At 48.6% G+C, this 25,791-nt stretch overlaps 2 protein-coding genes across 2 annotated transcripts in view; one reads left to right on the top strand and one right to left on the bottom strand.

The window, feature by feature from the left end:
* Positions 1-113: 113 nt before the first annotated feature.
* LOC135814756 (MAM and LDL-receptor class A domain-containing protein 1-like) lies at positions 114-14,214 on the bottom strand. The gene is made up of 13 exons (XM_065327924.1): positions 13,825-14,214; positions 11,619-11,858; positions 10,784-10,819; positions 10,267-10,413; positions 9,619-9,878; positions 8,348-8,435; positions 7,840-8,016; positions 7,142-7,563; positions 6,795-6,894; positions 6,480-6,635; positions 955-1,220; positions 664-757; positions 114-241 (listed from the first exon to the last, which is right to left on the bottom strand). The coding sequence occupies exons 1-13, from the start codon at positions 13,925-13,927 to the stop codon at positions 144-146; spliced, it is 2,187 nt and encodes a 728-aa protein (XP_065183996.1). The 5' UTR covers positions 13,928-14,214; the 3' UTR covers positions 114-143.
* Positions 14,215-22,112: 7,898 nt separating this feature from the next.
* LOC135813434 (MAM and LDL-receptor class A domain-containing protein 1-like) overlaps positions 22,113-25,791 on the top strand; it is a 63,556-nt gene continuing 59,877 nt past the window's right edge. The window contains exons 1-4 of the mRNA XM_065326531.1: positions 22,113-24,103; positions 24,845-24,920; positions 25,210-25,321; positions 25,756-25,791. The exon at positions 25,756-25,791 is cut by the window's right edge and continues 126 nt beyond it. Coding sequence (XP_065182603.1) covers positions 22,113-24,103; positions 24,845-24,920; positions 25,210-25,321; positions 25,756-25,791 — 2,215 coding nt within the window. The remainder of the gene's footprint in view (positions 24,104-24,844; positions 24,921-25,209; positions 25,322-25,755) is intronic.

Raw genomic sequence — 25,791 nt, forward strand, 5'->3', positions numbered from 1 at the left:
CACACACACACACACACATACATACACACACACACACACACACACACACAGGTACACACGGAAAGAGAGTACAATAATAAGTCCTAAGATTCTTCAAAATTAAGGTCGGTTAATTAACGGTCCATCCACATACTGACTATGACCTATTTACCATGTTTACTATTGGTGATTTTACATGCAGGAATTAGAAAGAAGCCAGACAGACAGACAGCTAGTGGTGTATACTTACCGTTTGTTGTAGCTGGTGCACGATGCAGAAGGTGAAAGCCAACCATAGAGCACAAACGCATTCACACGTGCATGCACACAAACATACATACACACACACACACACACACACACACACACACACACACACACACACACACACACACACACACGTGCACATACCCCCACACAATACAACAAAAAGAATATTTAAAAAAATGCACGCGGCGATCAGAAGTGCACAGAGCTGCTCCGATAATGCCCAGACAATAGCATTGAAGCTGAAAGGGAAAGGCATACCTATCCATGTACTTTTCACTGTAAATAATGTACTTTTCACTGTAAATAATGTACTTTTCACTGTAAATAATGTACATTTCACTGTAAACACAGGATACTGAGATAAAATACACTCATCGCGGCAACTTGTCCGCCATGCATACAACTTGAACGTACTCTGCGCGCAGCATTTCGAGGAGAAGACAATGTTGTCGAAGGCAACAGTGCGCAGGGTGCTTGACGTGCCCTGGATCTTGAAGTCGAAGACAAGCTGGAGAGGACAAACCGGCAGCATGACATAGGAACAGCATCATCATGTTAGAAAGCACAAGACCAGGATGAGGAGAACATCAGCTACAAAATGACAACTACACTGACCAACTGCCAATTGCCGTCACTGTACAAACATGTACGGTGAAAGATGGCCGTACCTATCTGGGAAATGGACCCATTTTCCACCTGACTTACGCGGAAGACCTTCTTGGAGAGCGAACTAGGCAGTGCCACAGTGTATGTTGTCCATGAACTGATGGCTGAAAAGGTTTTGGTGGAAATTGTAGTCAGTGCAGAGTCAGTCTGGTAGCGAATAAGCACAACAGGCGAGTCCTGGGCAGAGTAGGGAATCTGAACATCACAGCTTGCTCCGGAGAATGTGTACGCAGGCGAGATGAGTCGAGAGAACTGGTTTGCAGATGCGCTGCTCGTCGAAGACTGCTGAGCATAGATGTAATAACCTGCAATACACAGTACACGGCATCAAGAGAACAACGATGGTCACAGACTGCCACTTTTTCATCAATTGACATGACCTTCTCCAGCCATACCATGAACGTTAAAAAAAAAGAGAGAATCGCAGCCGGAGAAAATCCTTTTCAATGCGGTTCGTAGCCGGGAAGAAGAGTTCAATGATGGGCACTATCCTAGTGTCATCAGTGCGGCACTGCATGCATGCAGACAGTTTACTGGGACGCACAAACCAGCCAAACAGCACGACCGTGACCAAAGCCTAATACCAAAGCCTCTAGAATGTTTGCTTTTCTCCAGGGACTACTGGTCAGTGTAGACATCTATTCAGTCACTCACAAGACAGCCATTGTGCTAAACAGATCTTCTTTAGTTCTCTATCAGAAGTGCGCCATGTCATCTCTCTCGTGCTATACATAAAGCGGTACAAGCACGTGCATGCCTGCACGTGCGTACATAGTACTACATACAACTGCATGTACGATATCTACATTACCCCCCTTCCCTCAAAAAGAAAAAAAAAGAAAAAAAGCAGAGGAATGTACGTACATGTGTTCGAGTAAAAGAGAGACGGGAAGTGTTGCAACTATTAGAAATAATCTGACTCAAAACTTGAGGCAAAAACACCAGGAAAACGGAAGTTTGAGTTACAATGCAAACTCGACCAATAAGGGGAAAAAATGAAGAAAAATCTAAATATTCACAAGGTAGTTAGAAGATTCTAAACAACGCCAATCTGGTAGCGATTGAAGCCACTCATTTGGTAATGCATGACTCGACGACTCAGATGTCAGCTTCACGTGCTTTCTCTGTAAGCTTGATCTGACGGCCAGCTCTGGTCTGTACGCCCTCGCGGAATACACTTGGACGAGATGTTGGCGGTGACAGTGACATACAGGCCGGTGTTGCAGGTGATGCTGTCGTCTCCGGTGAAGCTGCAGGAGACAACGGCAATGTGAGCGCAGTTACCGGAGCTTCGGGCCTGGATGTTGCGCTGCTCGCTGACGGAAGGCTTGTTGGGTCGGACACTGGCAGTGCTGGAGCACACACTGGCTCTGGCACATGCTCCCTCTCTGACTGTGCCGGAGGTTCACTCATGGGTGCTTTCTCCGCTGCTGCTGCTGCTGGTGCTACAAACTCGGTAACATGCTGACGGTTCCGGAGCAGTATGCGTGACCCATCAGTGACCCCAACCTGACGACCATACTGCTCTACTACCTTCCATTCTTTTCGAGGGTCGCTGTACCCATCATGGAGCACTACCCGCGTACCTGATGGCAAATGGGGTAACTTGCGGACGCCTCGGCGCGAGTCATGACCTTCAACCATTGCTGCTTTCGCCTTGATCTGCTCAGATGGGTTGACGATCTGTGGGGTGATGGATGCTGGAACCCGTGTCCGAATGACTCTGCTGAACAACGCTTCGCTCGGCGATGTACCTAGCATCCGGTGCCGCGAATTGCGAATGTCGAACAAGACTTGAGTGATGCGGCGGTGTAGCGGTAGATGAGGTCTCAGGCTGGCAACTCGTTCTTTCACCAGACGATGTAGTCGCTCCACCATACCGTTAGAGCGGGCATACCGGGGGCTAGACTTGCAATGCTCAACACCCAACTGAGCGAGAAACTTGGACATCTCAGTGGATGCAAACTGTGGGCCCCAATCCGAGACGAGTGTTGAAGGCAGACCAAACCGTGCGAACAACTCCATCAGCTTGTCGATCACACCCGTTGCCGTAGTATTGGACAGTGGTAGAAGCTCTGGCCAGCGGGAACCATAATCAATAGCAGACAGGAACGTGGCTCCCTCAATGGTAACAAGGTCAATGGCCAGTTTCTGCCAGACACCTTCTATCTCTGTAGGGAGGAGCTGTTGCGCTGGATTGGAGCGTTTACGCCAGCATTCAGAGCATTTCTCTGCAAACAGATTGGCATCCTTCATGAGACCTGGCCACCAAACCCGTTCGCGAAGGGTATCCCGGAATGCATCGATGCCTGGATGACCTTCATGTGCTAGTCGCAGCACCGCTGGGCGGAGCTCTTCTGGAATGACGTAGCGATTGTCTAGCATGACAATCCCTTCAATGACTGTCAGCTGATGGCGTAGCAGGAAGTAAGGCTCTTCCGTTTGGATGCACCCTGACCAAACTGATGTGCCCACTCTTTGTCGGACGCTGCTCAGTGTCGGATCAGAGTCCGTGGCCTGGCGAATATCCTTGGAACGAACCGGACAAGCCTCGAGAATGAGACTAACGAATTCCGCCATTGAACGTGCCTCTGCAGGTGAAGCTGTGCGATCAGGTAGAGGAGCTCGAGAGAGGGTGTCAGCACAAACCATCTGCTGGCCAGGGACGAACACCAAGCTGTAGCGATAGGGCATCAATGCGACCAGCCATCTCTGAAGCCTCGGTGGCACTTCGTCGAACGGCTTCTGGACGATAGAAATAAGCGGCTTGTGATCCGTAAACACTTGCACTTCTCGGCCTAGTACATACTGCCGAAAGCGAGTCAGGCCGAATACCACTCCCAGCATCTCTCGTTCCAGCTGAGAATAGCGTGACTCAACATCTGATAGAGAGCGACTGGCACATGTCACTGGTACCCAACAGCCACTGGTATTCTTCTGCCACAGGACTGCTCCCAAACCGTCTGGCGATGCATCACAGCTGATAGCAGTAGGGACGTCCAATGCTGGTTGAAAGAATGCCAACGCTTGCAAAGCTGACGCTATACCAGCCTTTGCTGAGGTGAATGCCTGCAGGACTTCATCATCCACACTGAAGGGATCACGCTTTGCTAGCCTGCGCAGAGAAGCCGTGATCTGGGCCAAGTTCGGAATGAACTTTCCAAGGTACGTAGCCATCCCCAGGAACCGTCGCACATCAGAGATAGATTTCGGAGGGGCCAGCTCCTGGATGGCTTGTAACTTGTCATCATCTGGGGACAAGCCGGTCGCACTTAGCCAATGTCCCAGATACTTCACACGATCCTGGTTCAGTCGGCACTTGGTCCAGTTGAGTTGGAGGTTAGCTGCTCGCAGTCGCTGCTTGACTGCTTCTAGCCGTGCATCGTGTTCTGCTTGATTGGAGCCAAACACTAGGATGTCGTCGATGTAGACGATGACTCCTGGCAGGCCTTCCAGAATGTCGGACACCACTCGCTGGAAAATCTCAGGCGCACATGCAATACCGAAAGGTAAACGCTTGAAACGGAACAGGCCACAGTGCGATGAGAAAGTCGTTAGAGGCCTTGCTTCTTCTGACAAGAGTAGCTGATGGAATCCAGATTCCGCATCCAGAACTGAGAAGACCCCTGCGCCATCAAGCTGAGCTGTGATCTCGTCAACGGTTGGAAGAACGTTGCGCTCACGTGTAACTCTCTTATTCAGTTCTCTGTAGTCCACGCATAGTCGCAATGCTCCATTCGGTTTGCGGACTGGAACAAGTGGTGACACCCACGGCGTGGCTTCCTTGACGGGTTCAATGATATCCAACTTGGTCAGCCGTTTCAGCTCGGTCTCGATGTCAGCCCGGATACTGAAAGCTGGGCGTCGTGGTGGCTGGGCTAGAGGCTTTGAACCGTCTTCCAGAGAGATTTCGATGGGTGACACGTTCACCACGTTTGCTTGTGACAGGAGGTTCAGCTCCTTGATGACATCCTGTCCGAAGAGAACGGAGTGCTGACTGGCTGCTACCACGAAACAACTGCACTTCACGTTCTTGCCACCATGTGAAATGTGGACGTCAGCCATGCCCAAAGTCTCTACGACACCGCCATTGTACGCTTTCAGCAAGCGGTCACTCTTGCGCGTGGGCTTGATCACATCATCAGTGAGGATCGTCCGAGTTGCACCTGTGTCTAACAGTCCAGTGCACAGCTCACCATTGACTTTGAGTGTAGTCTGGAATGTCTTGTCGCCTGCGAGTGCCGAGCTACTGACGGTGAAAGCGGAGTCGTACATGCGACTTGCATGCTCATACTCATCAGGCTCATCCTCTACTGGCCGGGCTCTTTCTTCGTGTCTTTCCACTTTGTTTGACATGCAGACCGCTGCAAAATGCCCTCGCTTGCCACACTTGTTGCAGGTGACGTTGGCCGCAGGACAGTTACGCATGCCTGGTTTGTGACTACGTCCGCAGTATTTGCACTTCTTTCCCTCTGATCCAGAACCAGCTGCAGAGACAGCTTGCACACGCTGGATGGGCACGGGGAACACAGGCGGTGCGTCACTAGCTCTGGTACTATCGTACAGTTTACTGTCAGTAATCGACGCTTCCAACGCCACTGACTTGGTGACGGCGTCGTTCAGGGTCAGCTTCGACTGTTTCAGCAGCTCCTTTCGAAGCTCAACAGAACGCAGGCCCACGATCAGCTGGTCTCGAATTTGGCAGTTGACAATGGTATCCACAGAAGTGGAGCTGAATTCGCAAACATCTGCCTTTTCTCTCAGCCGCCCAACGAACGAAGTCACCGACTCGCCCTCCATTTGGCGGAGTTGGCGGAATTTGTGACGTTCAGACGTGACATTTGTTGACGGTCGAAAGTGTGCCAACAATGCGTCCGTCAAGGCTTGGTACTCATCTCCAGGTGAGCCATCTTGTGTCTGCTCCACCGTGACAACCAGACCTTTCACAATGCGCCTCACTGCTAATCCAGCCAGATTCAAGAACAAGCGTTTCTTGTCAGCTGCTGCCGTCACTTCACTGATTGAAAGGAAATCATTTATGTCCTCGAGCCAGAGTTCAAAATCAGCACCGACGTTGCTCGCAGCATAGTCAGGAATAAATTCCTTGGGCGTCCTGCCCTTTGTCATTTTCGTTCACTGCGCCAATGTAGACATCTATTCAGTCACTCACAAGACAGCCATTGTGCTAAACAGATCTTCTTTAGTTCTCTATCAGAAGTGCGCCATGTCATCTCTCTCGTGCTATACATAAAGCGGTACAAGCACGTGCATGCCTGCACGTGCGTACATAGTACTACATACAACTGCATGTACGATATCTACAGTCAGTGTGTGTGTGTGTGCCTTCCCTACCCTCTCTGTCTATGAGTATTTGTGTAGTATTTCAATCAGAACACTAGCTACAACGGGCCCGTCTGGTGTGAGATTAATAAAAGAAACAGAGGCATTCAAATGATTTGCTTCTTTGGCGGTTGTTCCTGGTGTAACACCATTCGCACTTTTGTTAGCATGTAGTTCAAGACGTTGGCCAGTGCAGTCCAGTCGTTCATTGTCACATCCCTTACCAGCGGATGTTCTCAGCGTGAAGTCAGTGGCGGGTGTGTTCTTCACCGTTGTTCTGGCCTGCTTGCGGATCCAATTGCCCACCTCGTTACTGGTACCGCGGTCGTTGACGTAGCCACTCCAGCCATTCTCGAAGCTTGCGCCAGGGGCAGTGCATGCTGCATGGGGAGAGAAAGCAAGAACGCGCACAGGAGGTTAGTTTATAGCCTATTAAATGCCTGGAGCGTATCACAAGGACGTTTCATTATGATAATCAGGATGCAAGAACACTCCACTCTCACCTTCTCATCATTCTCTCACCGTGATGATGTGCTTACCTGTCAGCGCTGAGCCCACACAGCAGTCCATGCTGAGTTGGATGTCATCCAGAGCAACATCACCGGTGAACGACGAGCCGGACACAGCACGGAACCTAATCTGTAAGCCAAGGGCACAAAAAACAGCGACAAAACCGTGCCACACTTCAATGCATGCGTAAATGGCCGACTTCGGCAAACGTGGCTGAGGAAGTACATAATTCCCAGTAAAGTAATTTTGCAGATCTCACTGACACACAAGCTGAGAACATTCAAAGACACATATTTAGCACGTTCAAACAACTTTGGTGCCCTCAAACTACAAACTTGGCACACTCAAAGATGAAAATTTGGCACCGTCTCATCACCTGGAAGGAATCACTGGTAGTGGCTTTGCCAAGCGAGGCTGTGGCCAGTTTCCAGCCAGTGCCTTGGTTGCCTGCCTTGGTCCAGATCTGTGAGTTGACACCCTTGATGACAGTGAACGCAGACAGCGAGCCAACCGTGGCGCCGTACATGTTATAGTAGAACTTGAGAGTGCACGCGGGAACACCGGTGTAGATCGGAGAGAGGAGCTCGGCCGTATCGCCGGAAGTCACCGGCACAGACGTCTCCATGTACACATAGTACCCGAGCGAGTTGCCCAGAGTGTGGTCACTCGTGGGCCCTGTGGACGAGCTGGTGGTGGGTCCACGCCGACGGTCAAAGTTCCTCTTGTCCGTCGTCACCTGGGACCAGCCCTGGAAGCCTGTCTCAAAGTTGGTCATCAGCGCGGTGGCGTTACACAAACCTGGATGTCACAGCAAGGAGAAGCAGCGCCAAGACAATGTTAGTTACGAGTGTTGAGATACATTAGGAGTCACACTCTCAGACCTAACGGAACAACTTGGGACAGGTAGGAGTAACGGCCTTTATTATGGGAGACGAAGAGACCAGAGACAAAGACACTGTCTAGGGTACTAAATACGCACACCAGGTGGGATTTCCCCTCCCCCCCCCCCCACACCTATTCAGTACAACTGTATGTATAAATGCAGCACAACTAGATGTGCTCATCGTCACCCACCTTGTGCACAAGCCAGTCCAGTGTTGCAGGTAGCTGTCTGGATGCTAGATCCCGTGCAATTGGCGCCACCATTTGCTGGCGCAGGGGTGTTGCACTGGCGGGTTCTCGTGTATGTACCAGTGCCACATGATGCTGAGCAGGAAGAGTATGCACTCCAGGCACTCCATCCGCCATCAACTGAATCAAATACAGTGATAAAGATACACGCATAGAAGACAACAAAACACTGTTCAGGCATAGGAGAAATTTGTCTGACATTAGTGACAAATATGCGTCTTTCTGAGGAGGATATAGAACTACTGCCAGAAACTCAAAACAGGAGGAAAGGAGAGGGACGTGAAAGAAAATTAATATCAAAGATAGATGGAGAGATGGCTGGCTGGCTGGATGGATGGATGAGTGGAATGGTGGACGGAGAGACATACTGACAGACAAATGGATGGGATGGATTCAGAATAATGGAGACAGAGCGGCATGGGGGACAAAGGACAGGCACGGGGAGAGTTACCTTTTGCGCAAGAACAGCCAGTAAACTGGATGTCATCAATCGCAATGTCACCAGTGAAAGAGGTTCCACGAACACCCTCAAAGATAAGCTGCAAACGTGGAATGGTTGATGAATGAGAGAGACGGAGAACAAACACTTGTCAGACAAGACACAGAGGAGGAGATGAGTCAGAGTTCAGGCACTAATTAAACTAGTACTCTGGCCATTGAGTGCCGGATACATATTACTACACACTGAACTGTGGCCAATGGGAATCGTCTATCTTTGGAATGAAGATGTTTCGAGAGATGATAAGTAGTTACTCCGTAGAACTATACGGAACCATAGTGATAACATTGTCATCCATATGACAGTGAAAGCAGCATGCATGTTTCCACAGTGTATTCAGTTGCAACGGACTCGCTGACCTAGACTAACAGAACAAGCTTCAGGCTCTTGACATGCAAAGCTGTACACGGTTGCCACTAGTGCTGTGATTGCCGGCTTCTCTTCAGATGCGGGAAAAGAAGACACTAACCAGTGCATTACCCTTTAAACAACGTACAGGTGATATGAGCAGCAGCAGTACGTAGATTAGCGAGAACACACACAGAATAAGGTGGATTGGTGAGAACTATCACAAATACCCTTTCCGGCGTTGGTTCTAAAAAAATGATCTCCTGCTGCTTGTATTGCCTCTGCGGTCTGTCCCATGGAGAATCATGGGGGGAAATTATAAATCCGTGGAAGAAGTTGCGCGAGGAAGCAGGGAAAAACGTGGACCAAGTATACTAAATTCGTGGGAACTGCAGTTCAGACCTGGCGACAAAATTTCACAATGCTTTGTTTCGACCATGCATGAGATCCAGCCACCGCGCCACAGGCTCGTGCCCTATATGGTTACCGATACGAGGGAGTAGTGTTGTCAGTCCCTGGTGGTGAGATTCACGTAGATCCGCGTGGCGAAGCTTGGAGTTTCAGCAGAAGTTTCCTCTCTCTGTACCACTGGGTGAAAATCTCAGTCTGAGTACATTGACTACTGTTGAAGGAGTGTGGCACCACGCTTGTAAACCACGATTGCTAAACGAAAGAAAGTGACAGATCCCTCGCAGGACAAATCATGGTTCTTACAGAAGTGTAGAATATTTGCAGTCCAGCTTTTGACTTGCTGAAAACTCAGTACATGGTCGTTTTCACGACGAGTCTGACTCAGGGCATGACACTTGCGTATGTTACTCTCTCAGTCTATACAGGTCAGTGACCATTCCAGGCCTTTCGACATAACAACTCACATTGAAAAGTGGCACGGCTCCAAATGTCAGAGATCCACTGCTGAGCCACGTGTTTCCCTTGTTGCCAGACCTGGTGAACAGCAGACTGTTGTTGCCGTACGCGTGCACGTAGACATTGAGTGTGCCGATGCTGCTACCGTACATGTGGTACCAGAACATCAGCTTGCAGCCTGATGCCTGCGTGCTGTACAGCGGGGAAATAAGCCTGGCCTTCTGGCCAGTGATGCGCGGCGACGACGTCTCGATGTACATATACCAGCCTGGTGAGAAGCAGCAAAATCAATAGCGGCAGATGTTACCGGCAGCGGCAGCAAACACAGACACGGCTGTCAACATTCACATAGATCACACAGCGGCAGTGTAACGAATATACGGCGACTGTGACAAACACAGCCTCGGATTACTGACAATGCTCACAATAGCCCAGTCAAACAGGAATTCATCAATTACTGACAGAGACCTGTGCTCAAATTGGAGCCATCCAAATTATCGGAAACTGCAAAATGGATGTCTAGCAACAAATTGAGATGGCCACACACGGCCGTAAAAACTCTGCGCACATACCAGGAGCAGTACTCGACGCGTATGCTCTATATTCACAGCTAAGCCAGTATACAACTCTAAAAAGGGTTTTCGTAAGTAACATACCGGCAGATGTGCCCAATGTATGGTCGATAGTTGGGCCAGTTGAGGATGAGCTTGTACCACTTCGATCTCTAGTCCAGTCAAAGTTGTCCGTCCTGTCCTGGGTGTACCCATCGAGGCCAGTCTCAAAAGTGGTCTTGGTGGCGCAGGCTAAGTGAACGTAGAAAACACCAAACATCAAAATGGAAAAGAAAAGAAAAAAACAATCTACCTGAACAATACAGACACCTAGCCTTTCACACATGAAGCCAAAAATGTGCTCTCTGAAATGCTTGCATCTACATGATTGTACGTATTTTCTACAACATCACTAAACTGAATACAATCGTTTCATATGGAATTTCTGATGGTGTCTATGTTCACACGTGCAGGGGTTATGTGCATTCGGCATCTTTGTAGAATGATACCAAAATGATCAGTACTGCCTGACACTAGAGGTTTGGAGAGACAAAAGAGATATGCAAAGCAAAACAATAAAGATCGACAACATGGCTAGATCAGGTGAACAAAGTGCACTTACGCTCTGTTGAAGGGAATGGTACATTTTTGTTGACATCTGTAGGAATATGAAGAAACCGGAATAACGCATGAAGGAAGTGAAGTACAGGACCGTCGGTATTCAGTGCATGACCCTATATTGTTCATGTAGCCTCCGATACATGTGCCATGACACACTATATGGTAGCATTGTGTCACCAGGCACTACCACATGTGCTACATGTACACTGGTACATGTATAGCATCGCGGCACTATGTCTCCACCCTATGTTACATGTGCTATGTGCATTGCAATACTTTGCACCCCGGCATCGGGGTGTCACTGCCATTTTTTCATAACTTAGTCCCAAATTGAGCTGACATACTTGCCACCACCTTTCCCTCGCCCTGCTGAAGTGTTGTGCCTTTTATCATCTCTGCCAGCTTTCTCAGATTTCTCTCATATATATGCCTAGTCTTGGTTATGCTGTCTGAAGAGTGTTTCTTTTTCAGCGAAGGACTATTTATGCAGCAAAGGACTTGGTTGAACCACTGCTGCATGAGAATTGTAGAACTGCCTATAATTGCATTGTAGGAGTGTCTATTATAACTGCATTGTCACAGAACTATCTATAATTCTATTGTAGGACTGTCTATAACTGTAGACCTGTCTCCGGTTGATTACTTGAACCACCGACGTCTGTTACAGTGTATATGAGCCGGGTGTCCGGGTGTCTTGCTAGCCTGTTTGTTCTTCGCTGCCCGACAGCATAGTGTAAGTAATTTATGATTTAGTAATGTTTGATATGATACACAATTATAGACATGTACCTTCAGCCCGACGATCGTCTCTTATTAGCTGCCCACTTATAACTCACCCTGTAAGCGACACAGATCGTATGCTCCGCTCCGAATGCGATAGCTGTTGAGATGGCCGTCCACCCACTTCACCTGTACCCAGCCCACACTGGAATACACGCCAAGGCCTTGGGAGATGTTGCCAATTGTGTTGCTGCCCTGGGTTCCCCACCGCCAGTCTTTGCCGCGCACAACTTGCACACCCGTCTTGAACAGTTCCTTGAGGCCGGTTACGTTGAATACGGAATAGTCGACGCAAGCTGCACACAAAATAGGAACAGAGCGGTGGGGGGGGGGGGGGGGGGGGGCACAGCGTTTGATCATGTTTAGTAGTAAATCGAGAAAAGGCTGCGCGCAAGTTATGCGTCAATGGCATTATCACACGTTCAACGATTATCATCATACACCATTCACAGCGTGCTTTGAAGTATTAGCAGTAACTAACTTGCTTGATCGGGTGGGAGAATTTGAAACTTAACGTTATTGGATTAGAAGGCAATGCTCTAATTGCAAATGGATTTTTCAATGGCTTTCTACCCCGGTCCTAACGATCTGCAATACTACTTGGAACCATAGGAAGATGTGCAGGGTCGTAGAAGACTACGTACATCATATTCTCATCGAGCAGACGTAGTGGCCCTGGTAAGACTAAGACTGGAGCTTCAGCTATGCATTCGCCCTAGGCTCTCGAGACTGTAGGCACCAAGCATCTTACATAATCGTTACTAGCTGCAACGAGTCGGACTCATGATCAAGTCGTTCTCACCGCCCAAATCGATCTCGGAGAGTGATGCCAAGCAACGCTCTCGGCAGTCTAGTCGTCAAGCACAGCACGGATTCAGTCGACATGTGCGATACAGCTACATGCCTGCACCCCTCTTTACATAATTCAATTCACCTCTCCGAAACGAAGCAAGCTGTTGATGCAAGACGAACTAAGCGACCATTCGCATTGCGACAAGTCCGATCCATAATGATACCGCTGGCACAGCAACGGCAGCCCTCTTCACTTTTGTTTTGAGGATTGAGTCGAGAGACAAGCCACAAGGGCTTCTTCCCTGGACCCTAGCTTCGCGGGTTCTTGAACCCGTTGCCCCGAACAACCGGGTCATATCTTCGCATCATCTTTTATCTGCCAGCTTCCAGTTCCACCGACCGTGTGGAGACACAGCAGCTCAGCTCTGATCAGATAATTATCATGATTATCGGTAACAGTAACACGGCGGCGCATGCACGCGCTACGGGTAAACTAACTAAAATGTACTTCTGCTCAACCACAAAACAGACACAAACAGAAACTGAGAGACTCAGTGGACCGTACTACAGTAGCATAGTGGACGCTGGCGGATTCATGAAACTCTGCCTGAGCGATGACAAAAAAAGGCTGCAAGCCTGCAGTTAGTACTGTACAAGTCTTGACTTGACCATCAGTCATCATGGTCATCAGGCATGGTATTGGTATTGTACACACTAGTCTTCGACTTGTACATTGTAGGCACACTTGATCTGTGGAGTCTACTTATTTTAATTATTATGTCCCCTCGGATTATTTGAGCTCATGTGTTATACACCGGTACCATGTAGACCACGGAGGTAGACCCAAACCCGTGTGCAATGTTTGGAGGCGACAACATCAGATCTCAAACGTGCTCCGTCGGAGCGAAGTGATTGATCTTCGAAGCGCACTAGTACCGGTAGTAGAACGAGGCAAAAGCCAGGCATAGCTGCCACTGAACTATTAAAAAAACCCAAATGAGCATGCAAGAAGCGGGAATGAGCCAGTTCAGAAAGCCACTGTGTGAATACCCTCCTCCACTACCAGATGGAACACGCATCACAACTGCAGTTCTGAACCATAAACTGCCACGTTATGGCGTAAGAATGGTAACAAGAGTGGGAGAGAATTCTGGCACTGAAGTTAAATACAGGGCTAGGATCTACAAGATGATAATAATTATTATGATTGTCTCGATCCGAGGAGCTCCATAGACGTTCAGACCCGCAGTTCACACGAGAAGCGGAGTTTTTCAGACCACAGAGTTCGTGACCTTTCAAGACTAGGAGATGAAATAGACCCGACGAACGTGCTCGATGGCAACACATTTGTCGCCTTGGCCTGCAGCTAGTCTAGAGCACTGGCCATCGTACTAGCAGGTAACGTTAGCACAAACCAAGCAAGTAAAGTAGCCGTGCTGCAGGACTGAGTCTGAGGTAGCATTCACTTACTGTACGTGCCGTTGCTCGTTGTTGTCGAGCCAGCCTCAGCACCGCTCCATAGCGTTACAGCTACAAACACTGCTAGGGCAGCGTAAACTCGCCACCGAGCCATTGCTGCGCTTCTCTCCGGTGGAGGAAGGCCAATGAGAGACGAAGAGAGTAGTCTTCACGGCTCAGAGAGATTGGCTTCACCTTGCTGGAAGACTTCGCCAAAGATCTCTTGCCTTGCTGAGGTCTTGGTTGGACCCAAGTCGTGGTGTGTGCTCTGTGAGCCTGCGCAGACTCACCGACCGCTAATCCGCACCAGGTGTGGGGTAGGTGGTTTAGAATCCCTAGTAAAGTAAATGCGCAGGCTACCGGGTGCAGGACCATGAGAAGGCGGGACTAGTTGTGACTGGATTCTCGGACGCTGAGGGCCAGCACTCGACATCCAAAGTGCTGTGTCACGGGGTACAAGGGCAGATCTCTCCGTTCAGGTACGGCAGAATAGTTACCAATAGCTAGAATTTGCTAGTGGTCTACTACAGTGGGAGTGCTCTTGGCAGATGGTAGAAAATGTGCAGGCACAATTCCTGCAGTAGTGCAGGTCCGTGACAGCAGACGCATCACGTGGCTAGGGTTGATCTCATTGGCACGTGGTGTGTCTTATCTTTGTGGTCTGTCAGCATTCTGCTGGACGGGACCCGTCACACATGCGATCCAGCTACATGATTGTAGATCTACTAGTGTACAGTTTCTAACTGTCATCAACGACCTGGGAAGGAGAGGTTCATTCCCTTATGGCACGAGCTATCCTCCAAGCGGCAACACGCAGACAACACGATGGAACCTGGGCGGTACCATGAGGCGATGGGCAGAGGAACGAGAGCTATTCAGCAGTTCAGTATCCTACCAATAGTGACGGGGCGGTAATTTCTCGCTGAGCTTGCTCTCTGCGACCACCCCGGCGCCATGTTGAGGCAGTCACATTCGTCGCATCACGCCTAGCCACGGACAGTGTTAGGGTAGGGCGCAATACTCAACCCCATAGCACGCTGAAATCCCGTCGCATCTACTTGGGAGCAGTGTGCATCAGGGTAACTCAGCCGAGGACTTTGCTTTTCACCTCGCAAGGAGCTTCTTCTCGGGTCCCTGGCGAAGAGCGTTCAGTCGTTCCTGCTCAGTTTCTCGCTAGCCACAACCACTCCATTGGAGTGGAGAGCAACGGCGTGATGAGATTGTGGCTGGCAGTGGCCCTAGTGGCCGCTTTGGCGTGGCGTGTCTCCGCACAGACTTCTAGTAAGTACTCTCGGACTGTACACTAAAGGTGCAATGTTCTCGGGGCACACAACAGCAACTTGCCTAAAACCAATCTGAGAGACAGTCAAGAACACCTTGTCTGTGGTGGGGTGTACTTCGAAGTATATTGCAGAAAGCGGTTATGCCTTTTATAGATGGAAATCAGAATTATCCCTTCAGCAATTAGTTCAGGACTATGTACTAGTAGACTAGGGGTAGAATAGCGCATGTGCATGTGTATGTGTATGTAGATCTACCAGTTATGAATCCAGCTGGCCTTTACTAGACCTTTACGTACTGCAGAGTGCAGTGCGCATCAATAATCCATGCTTCGTGTGAGACTGGTGGCTTGGCGGTCGACAGAGGTACAACCGCATGAACTAAACACTCCTTGTTGCCCAGGCCAGGTACTCCGAAAATAGGCTAGGAAGCAAGAAGAATCATGGCCACGCACACTATCTGGGCAATGACTATGTCACCCTTAGTTGTAACGATTACGTGCAGTTCTGTGCAGCAGTGCGGACACACGGTCTGTGGTGGACTCTCTCCCATGATGTCTCTCAGAAGGGTCCACGAGTGTAGATCTACTGGTAGCTAATCGACCAGCCTTGCTTAGGTGGCTGGTCATTGTAGCTGGTAGTTCATGTCTGCCGAAGAAGCCAAGACATGATCATGTGCCGTGGTAGATCTACCATCTAGCTGTGAAATATTCCGAGATCTTGTTTGAAGGCCCGCATATTTTAGAAGACACTCCAAATACCGGTAACAAGCCTCGGACCGTAGATCAGTTCTACATACGATACACAAACGACGATAAAAAAAAACATTATGAAGAACCACACTGACTTCCTTTTCCAGCACGTTTTTAGGCTGCCTGTTTCTCTAACTAGTCGAATCACAAGTTACCAAGCCGATGGCCGAAACAAGAGTGAACTCTTGCCAACCGAAGAGTGACATTGTGGTTAGCGTTTGCTACAAATGCTACAAGACTAAAAACCATTGCCCGCGATTGGTGTGTTCGACCAATTCATAAAATTTAATGTTGGAAGCAGAAGTGAGTAAGGTTTTGCTAGATGGCTGAAGGTTGAAGAAACATCTACTAGTATTCTTCTTGCAAGCAGGTTCTTCTTCACGTAGGTCGAACTAATTGGGCCAATTGCGGTAAAGAATTACCGCAAATCTCGCCTAGCGGAAGCGCTATTCGGCTGTACATGGTCGTTTAGATTTTCTGCAGTGACGGAACACGTGCCGTCGCGGCCGGCTTGCTTGTTTTGCAGAGGATGTGCTCTGGCACAACGTAGCAATACGAAGTCTGTTGAGCGACGCCTGGCATTCGGCGCCTGGTACTGAGAGACTCGAGCATTAGTTACTTTATTGGAGTCCACGTAGACTCAGCTACTACGTGTATGCAGTAGTGGACCTATGGCTATGGTGTGGCCATATCCAGCACCACTGACACTGACTGGGCCAGCTTCACACAAAACTAATTCCCACTCTACCCTAGTCTATGCTTCCCCGCGCAGCTGATATACTGGTAAAGAATCAGCCCCACGATTACCAAATTTACCATACCGGTATATTATGCCTTAGCCCTAGTGTCCAGTGGTCCACAGGATCTGCTCCATGCGTAAATCATCAAAATTTCAGCAGCTGTTTCTATCAAGAATGGAAGGCTGCCCTGTGAAGGAGTAGCGGCGCGACAATTCTGAACGAGTATTAAATAACTGTGTATACATTGTGTTGTCGTGAACTTTGCAGCCTCACCATGCTTTGGCGGTGTCAAGCAATTCACCACGGGCCTGGATGGTTACGTTCAGAGCAAGACGGATGACTTTGACTGGACTAGACGGAGTGGAACAACAACCTCGGGCGGAACTGGCCCAACCAGCGGGTATGGTGGATCAGGTACGAATCCTCATAAGTTACATTAACGCTATGTTGAAGCTTCAGATGATACTTGGGAGGGCTCGCTCTACGTACATGTAATTACGTATGAAAAAATGAAAAAAGCAGGCCGATTATTGCATCAGCGTATGGGAAAAGTAAAATAATGTTCCATGATGCGTGGTGCGTGCATGTGTGTGTGTGTATGTGCGTGTGTGCGTGTGTGTATGTGTGTGTATCCCGCCTGCTTGCCTCTCTCAGGCTTTTACCTATACACGGAGGCATCAAGTCCTCGCAGGTCAGGTGACACCGCGGTCATCATGTCTCCCTCAATGAACGTGCCCAGGAGCAGTGGATGTCAGCTCAGCTTCTACTACAACATGTACGGCGCATCCATGGGTACGATGATGGTGAATGTGACTGATTCGAGCGGTGTAAATCGCAATGTCTGGAGCGCGTCTGGCAACAAGGGAGCAGTATGGCTGTCCACAGCCGTTACTCTGAATCCTACCATTTTCAAAGGGATCACTTTCAAGGTACACGATTGTATAGATAGAGTGTGAGGTGGCTGGCATGTGTTGACTGCCATTTTATGGACTACTTGTGCATGCACCTAAAATTGAGGTGTGTGTGTGCATGTGTGTGTGTGTGTGTGTGTGTGTGTGCGCGCGCGTGTGTGCGTGTGCAGGTGCGTGTGTATGTGTGTGTGTGTGTGTGTGTGTGTGGTGTAGACAGAACGTGTGGGATCCATTGATGCTCAATTTGCTTTTGATTGGGCTAGCAGAAAACACTGCTGTTGCAAACATGCAACAATTTCGCATGAGTTTACACCTCAATCCACAAGGATAATTCATGACTACCTGCATGGGTGTATTGCACGCACAATTAACAGGAGCCAGAAAAACGACTTCTGAAGAGTGATCAGCAGACGCTTTTGTAAATTGAACTTACGGTTCAAGCTCTCTGGTGTTTGCATAACTGTCCATGCACTGTCCACAGGTCTTGTTCATTGGAATTATTGGCAGCAGTTTCACAAGTGACATGGCCATTGACCAAGTCTCATTCTCAGGCTCATGCTGCACGTTCGCAAGTGAGTAGTACCTTGTCGTCGTTTCGTTTTGCCCAGCACCAATGCGGTGACGATAATTGACGAACGTATGGGCTACTCGCAATCTAGTAGCTGCCAGCCTGGATGGGAACGTTCGGTGTGCGCAGATCGGACTTAAGCAAACCACGCGTTGCTGGATACACTTTGCTATCATGTGGCAGCTGTGCCAGGAAAGCATGTAGCTGTACCAACTCTGCACTGTAGATCATAATTTCGGCACAACGGGCTATTTACTGCATCCTTCCGAGCTCTGAAAGATCTACAAAGCAGCTCTTGAAGGGTCTCGATTATTGTAATGCTGCGAACAAACTGTTTCGGCTACTGGGGCGATGTGCGACTTGTATGGATCCATCAAGAGCACATAACTGTGTGGTGAAGTGAAAAGACTGCCATACTGGCTGGTTTTATGACGGATGCCTCCGTTTGGTACTGAACCAGTGCACATAGGTATTGGGTGTTTGTCTGCAGGGCGCTGGATGAAGGATAATTTCTCAATGAACACTGTGTCTGCTTTGCTTTCTCGTTGCCTCTGTCGTCTCTTGCCCTTGCTGCTTGTGTGCTACCAATCCTAACAATGCGCTCGCTGTGTCTGCGCTGCAGCCAAACGTAAGTAGTAATTTGTTAATGCTTGCTTCATGCCAGCACCGACACATGTCCGAGCTAGACCAGCATAGCAGCTGAAAACCACATCAGGACACCAACAAGCTTTCATAACACGTGTCATGTTATGCCATGGACTTGAAGGCGGCTTGTTCAGGTGCTCTCTGGATCACGGGATATGTCCAAGCAAACTACAGTACAGTACATGCTGTTCGCTTATGTCTAAGAGAACTACATACTTGTTAAAAGGTGTCACTGATAAGTTGTGGTAACACACATCATACACAACAGTTGTCCACTATAGATATATACAACTTACCCAATGCTGTATCTGCACTGTGATGTGTCATTTGCAATGTGCTGCTGCTGTCACTGCTGATTGGCATGATGGTTGATTAGACTCTCAGTTGTGCATTACTTTAATCTGCAGCCAGTGCACATCGTAATAATAAAATACACACGACGCAATGAAGCAAGGTTCTCCTTGAATCTAGCAGCTCACCTATAATCGTGGCGGGATTGTACATGTGTGTGTGTATGTGTGTGTGTGTGTGTGTGTGTGTGTGTGTGTCTGTGTATGTGTGTGTTTGGGTGTGCGTGCTCGCTTGTGTATGTCTGTGCACGTTCTGGCCATGCAGCATGCGGCCTTGAGACGGTTACATTCAGCAATGGTCTACGCGGCTGGACACAGTCCAAGGCGGACCAGTTTGACTGGACTGTGGACTCTGCTGGCACGTCCAGCAGCTCCACTGGACCAGCAACTGACATCACACCAAACGCCCTGGCATCGTATGGCAAAGGTTTGTGCACCTTACTTACTGTATCAATACAGCAATCTGCATTCATATCAACTTACCCAACTGCAGGCCAGTTAGTGCTTTTCTACATGCAGCTCATGAACTTGATAAGACATAAATAGATTTATATCGTGAGCTGTTAAAAGCAAATGATTGTGATATGTGTGAGGCTCGATACTCATCTTATGTATGTGCATACTTCCTCCGCGTCATTAAAATTGTCGCTTCGCACATCGCAATATTTGTGACTTGGCTCGTCTTCGTGAGACAGTCGGAATCGCTGTTTTCTGCGTTCGAACACTGGTGCGGCCCTTCCTGCGCAATGTATACTTGTTACTGAAACCGTGGTGGTCTCGGACTTTGTCGGAGCTCTCTTCCGCAACAACCAAATTCATCGCGCTCCGCACTATTCCGCCCCAGAGCGCATTTCGTTTTCTGGAGTTCGTGCCGTCCCACATCGTTCGAGTGGACATTTATCAAGACTGCAAGCCCGGGTATAAGAATCCTGGTATCTCTCCTGAATACAAAATGCTTAAGTTGACGATGGCAAGAACAAAGTGGTCTCAAATTCCTAAAATGCGCTACTTGTGGCGCATGTTGCTGCGAAAGTAGCAGGTCTGAAAACACCGACAAAATCAGCGAACCGCTTGCCAAGGAAAGAAGGTGCAGAACTGCTTACCCTACCCCACTGGAAGGTCGTTACAGTGCACTTGAAAAATGCTAGCTTGCCTTCATCCCCTGCCACCTGGAGGCATGGATCGCTTGAAAACGAAGTTTCTTGACCTGAATTTGAACGCGCGTCTTCTTCAGCGTATTGTTGAGTGCTGAAGGGTCTGCCTGAAACTCTGAACAAGACATCGACCTTAGCTACAAGTACAGCGAAGCGGGAGGCCACAAACTAAAGCTTGGTCCATCTACAATGCTTTGCCTCAATTTCTAGCTGATTTCTTTGCCCCTCGAGTGGACAAAATAAATTCGAAAAATCGCTCTGGGAAGCGACAATTTTAATGACGCGAAGGAAGTATGTCTGAGCGTGAACTTGTGTGCATGCATGTACCTTTCCTCATTTCCACCCAGGAAGCTATTTGTACATTGAGACCTCCTCCCCGCGGAGACTAGGCGATACGGCTATCTTCAATTCGCCCAACTTTGATGCCCCGGACACTCCGAAGAGCTGCCAGTTCAATTTCTGGTACCACAGCTATGGTGCGACGGTGGGCTCACTGTTCGTGAACATTACAACGGTGTCCGGCACGAGGACTTACTTCAGCAGGTCCAACGTGAATGTCAACAGATGGGAATACGCGAGCATTCCGCTCCTTGCAATCACCAGCTCATTCCAGGTAAGACAAAGAGCCATCGCACACCTGCAACAAATCATGCCACCGCATTACCGTGCATGTCGAAATAAGTGATGGTGTTTTGTGTAGCGGCCCAGACACATCCTGTACCCGCCAGTGCAAGCATATAGCTCAAACTGCGGCATCTATCACATGTCTAGTTCAGTTTCTCTGGCGTCTTGTTGCTGCCAAAACATAATGCACTCACCGACAGCGTGAAAGGTCAAGTTCAGGTCTTGTTAGGTGTAAATATAAAGGCCTGGTGTAACAGTAACACCTGCCGTGTAAGCGACCTCCGGTTTTAGCGACCACCTGCTTTTAACAAGCGTTTTTCCATGCACGGACACTTCTACACAGAAACTGCACTGGATACAGCGACCACCTGCCTTGCACAACCAGCGACCGACTTTTAGTGTGCCAAGTGCCGTATTGGACCTGCACACAGCGACCAAACTAGCCAAAAGTGCCATCTTGGCTGGCAGGGTTGAAGTGCACTCTGAAGCAAATGCATGCAGTGAACAGAAGTGACAGTGCAGGATGTGCTTTGCCTGCACGAAAGTAGTCTATGCTCCACACCTGTCAATATGAGTACATGGAAGTGCAATCATGTACATGTATGTACACAATCCAATATGCCATGAATGTATGGGACCTGGTTCTAAAGACCACCTGGCTTTAACGACCGTTTTTGCTTGCACCGTGGGGTAGTCACTTAAACCAGGTTTTACTGCAGTATATTCACTGACACCACACGAAATAGCGGCATGACAAATTGTGTGAGAGGAGCATCATGGTACTTAAAAGGGAGAAACATGGAGTGCAATGTTATCGCATTAGCTGATTGTTTAGTAACTGGTGGTGTTAGTGCACATTATAGTGTAACTTGTAGTTCCTTGGTCCTTTTTACTTTTTATAAACATGGAAGTCGGCTTCTTTTTAATAATTGAGCCAGCGCAAGCGAAAAACCGGATAACGGAGCTACGTCATGAACTGAGAAAACGGCTTGAGAAGTTTGAATACGGGAAATCCCCATTCAGCGAAGCGTGTCGCGTGTTCAATGCTTTGCTACGTCACAAGTATGTGACGTAGTGTTCTATGGCGCGAACCATCGCGCAGCTGAGTTCCTCAGCTTTCTTGTGCTTTTTATTTGAAGGAAATCCGTCAAGGGACGGCTGAGTTTCGGTCGCTTGACTGAAGTCGATTTTACTCTGGAGGATCGTGCTTGCACTCTTCGCTCTGAAATTTGAAAATAGTTTGGACTTTGAAGTTAGTCGATGATTCTTTGACAGCATGAGCAGACGAGCTACGTTCACCGTGGACGATGCCCTCGCTGCTCTGCTCCTTGAAGACGAGGAAGAATTTGTACGCTCAGTTGCTCTTGACGGGCCACCTGTCCAAAACGTTTTGGGTGAATCTGACGACGACGATGATGACAGTAGTGACAGCCATTTCCTCGACAAGGAGCTCGACATCGATATTGCTGCCCATCGGTATGATGAACTGAGCAGCACCGACGACGGTGATGGAGAAGAAGAGACAAGCGATACTGACGATGTATTTGAGGACCTAGATGCTGGTATGGACGTTCCCCAACATGCTGCAACTGCAGCCACAGTTTTGCCAAGATGTGGATGTTCAAAAAATTGTTTGTCACTATTTTCTATTGAAGATGTTGATCAGAATCGGCTGAACATGGCAGAGCTGGAGCGACCTGATTTTGATTTACTGCTGAGTGGTGTGCTGGAGGCTATGCATTGTGGAGACAAGCTCACTGTCCACCAGAAAAAGCGTAAACGCTCAGCTTTCAAGTACGCTTTCCAGAGCAAGCGAGTGTGTGCCGGTGCGTTCCGCTACATCTTTAACATCAAGAAAGATAAACTGTGGAGTTTGTGTAAGCACGTGGAAAGCAACGGTGCAACGGCGCGGCGACACGGCAATGCTGGTCGACGACCATCAAACGCTTTCACGTTTGAGGAAGTCAAATACGCGGTTACTTTCATAAAGTCTCACGGCGAACACTATGGCATCCCACACCCTGCACCACTACATGGTCGAGATGGCGTTCCTCCCGTGTTTTTGCCTGCAAGCCAGACATACAAGGCTGTGCACAAACTGTATGTTACTGCAGGGAACTCGGCTGGCATTCGTGTCATGGGAGAATCTTCCTTCCGCAGCATCTGGCACCAATGTACGCCGCATTTGAAATTTATGTCTCCTCGGACTGACGTGTGTGATCTGTGCGAGAAACTACGCCGTCGGGTCATGTCAGCTTTGACTGAGCAGGATAAGGTGGCCGCCTGTTCAGCACTGCAAGACCACATTGCAGCAGCACAACATGAGAGAGACTACTATCGTGGAGCTACTATCTCTGCTGCCGAACAGCTACAAGCCAGTGCCCAGTGTGCGCCACCATGTGCTCCATGCTCGCAAGCCACGTTCAAAACGCATTATACATTCGATTTTGCGCAAAACGTCAGCATACCTCAGGAGTGGCGACAAGTAGGTCCTCTCTACTTTAAAGTTCCAAGGAAAGTGCAGGTGTTTGGGGTGAACAACGAAGCTGTTCCGCACCAAGTGAACTACTTGATTGACGAGACGGACACCATCGGCACAAATGGCTCCAAGAGCCATGGCCCCAACAGTGTTGTAAGTCTCCTCCACCATTTCTTCGCACACCATGGTTATGGCGAAAAACAGTGTATCCTCTCTGCAGATAATTGCTGTGGCCAGAACAAGAATAAAACTGTTGTTTCCTACCTTGCATGGCGCTGTATGTCTGGCTTGCATAAGTGTATTGAGCTGCATTTCATGATCACAGGCCACACCAGATGTTTGGTCGATGGCTGCTTTGGTTTGCTGAAACGCAGCTATAGGCGCAATAATATCTATAGCATGGCCCAGTTAGCTGATGTAGTGAATGGTAGTGCTGCATGCAATCAGGCGCAGCTTATTCCTGGCTCCAATCTGGAGTGGCGTGAGTGGGATAAGTTCTTTATGCAGTTCTTTAAGCCCTTGGTCGGCATTTCCAAGCTTCACTACATGCGCTTTTCCAGTGCTGAGCCTGGTGTAGTGTATTGCAAAGAGAATGTTCATGCTGCTGAGCAGAGGCTTGCCTTGCTGAAAGTGCCTGCAGAAGATTTGCTTCGTGCTGGTCTGCCGAAAGTCCTCAGTCCTGCAGGACTGACTGCAGAGAGGCAGCAGTACCTCTTTTCTCACATTCGCGAGCATGTTCCATCAGAGTTTCAAGATGAAGTTTGCCCGCCACCTACTGCATCTGCAGAGTGAGACAACATCCTCGCCGACCAGCCTGACATGGCACTTTGATCATTTCACATTCGTTTCTATTTTCGTGTACATACTTGTGCCATTGCTCAGTTACACACTTGCGCAACATTGCTCTTGATTACGCCTATTTGCGTAGATGCCCTCATGTACTCTAAAGAGTCTCTTGATGCTATGATGTATAGAAGACTCAATAATTATCATGTTACCTATATGTACAGCATTTTCACTTGATTTGATAATACTCTCCATCTGCTTCATTGGGACAGCTTTGTTTGGGCCATCAATTATTCGTTCAACACCGCTGGATTGTTTGCGTGCGCTTGAACATCATTTTCCGTATCTTAGGCAAGGACATAGGTGCAGACAAATGACTGTATCTATGGTGTTTCTTGAGATTTTTGAGTCTGGTTTTTTTTATTGGTTTCTGCATGAAATTCTGAAAGCTCTCGTATTGAAATCTCAAAACCGCCCTCCAAGTCCATTATCTGGGTTTTCGCTTGTGCTGGCTCAATTATAGAGAATCAGAAAGAGACATGAAAGTTGCGACGCATTTGTTTAGTGTGAACCTGGGAGTCTCTTTCTGCTGTGTGAGGGCTGGGCAGGTGATGGCAGCATGAGTAGACGACCATTGTTGTGCTATTCTGGAGCAAAAAATGGTGTGGGAGATGGCTTCATAGCTCGTCCCGACCATTAACTTCACGTGCCCGCGTGCACTCTCCTGTTGGTGTTTTGAATAGATTTCGATCATCGGAGTGCGAGGTTCAAGCTTCACAGGTGACATTGCTGTTGACCAGCTCTACTTCACTGGATGCTGTAAGTAGATGAGCTGGGAATATTGATCACCACATGATGTGTGCGTGCATGATGCGCTGGGAATATTAATTTGATCACCACACAATGCGTGCATGATGAGCTGGGAATATTAATTTGACCACCACACAATGCGTGCATGATGAGCTGGGAATATTAATTTGATCACCACAAGATGATCACTCGCAGTATAGTATTCCAGCGCTGGTATTATCTCCTATCGTGGTTGTAGCACTGCCTTAGTATGCAATATCTGTGTTATCGAAAGCTGTTTTTCCATTGCCGGTATTAGAACGATCGACTTCTGATCTCCACTTTGTGTGTGGCTTTCTTTCTGTGCTTTTCCATCGCTATATTGTGCACACTGCACTCCATCGCACAAACACGTACAGGTGCTGTGCAACGTAAGTTATAGCTAAGCAGTTCTCAGAGCGATGTGTGAGATTGCCAATTGCAACTACTTCCATCAGTAAAATGGATTTCACCATGTGTACTTCTGAGCTGCACACCTATCGGATCTTGTTTCTGATGTCTATCCACGTATCGGACAGGGTCATTTGCCCAAGAGTACGAATAGCACCCTGCCTAGAAACTGGTGTGTGTGTGGGGGGGGGGGGGGGGGAGATAAAGACACATTGAAGGGCGTTCGTGGGTGCGAACTACACATCCCAACGTGTTATGAGCCTCCGGCGGGGGAGGCAGTTTTTCTCCAGTCTTTGTGCCCAAAAATGCTCGGCAGCTGTAGCATGCTAGAGTAGCACAGTTGATAAAACCTTTGTATGCAGGTGGTTGATCACCTCATCGTCGTGTCTCTACCTGCTTCTTCTCCTGGCTGTAGCATGCGTGGCCAGACCTATCACGTTTGACAAGAGCG

The sequence above is a fragment of the Sycon ciliatum genome, chromosome 4, assembly GCF_964019385.1.
Source record: "Sycon ciliatum chromosome 4, ocSycCili1.1, whole genome shotgun sequence".
In the NCBI taxonomy this organism is placed as follows: domain Eukaryota; kingdom Metazoa; phylum Porifera; class Calcarea; order Leucosolenida; family Sycettidae; genus Sycon; species Sycon ciliatum.

What these genes read in the sequence shown, in the direction of transcription:
- LOC135814756 (XM_065327924.1), bottom strand. Translation starts at nt 13,927, where the DNA reads ATGGCTCGGTGGCGAGTTTACGCTGCCCTAGCAGTGTTTGTAGCTGTA. An exon ending in GAGCCGTGCCACTTTTCAAT is followed by an intron (nt 8,436 to 9,618) that starts GTGAGTTGTTAT and finishes CCACGTTTGCAG; the next exon opens with CTTATCTTTGAGGGTGTTCG. An exon ending in CTCGAAATGCTGCGCGCAGA is followed by an intron (nt 242 to 663) that starts GTACGTTCAAGT and finishes ATCGTGCACCAG; the next exon opens with CTACAACAAACGGTAAGTAT.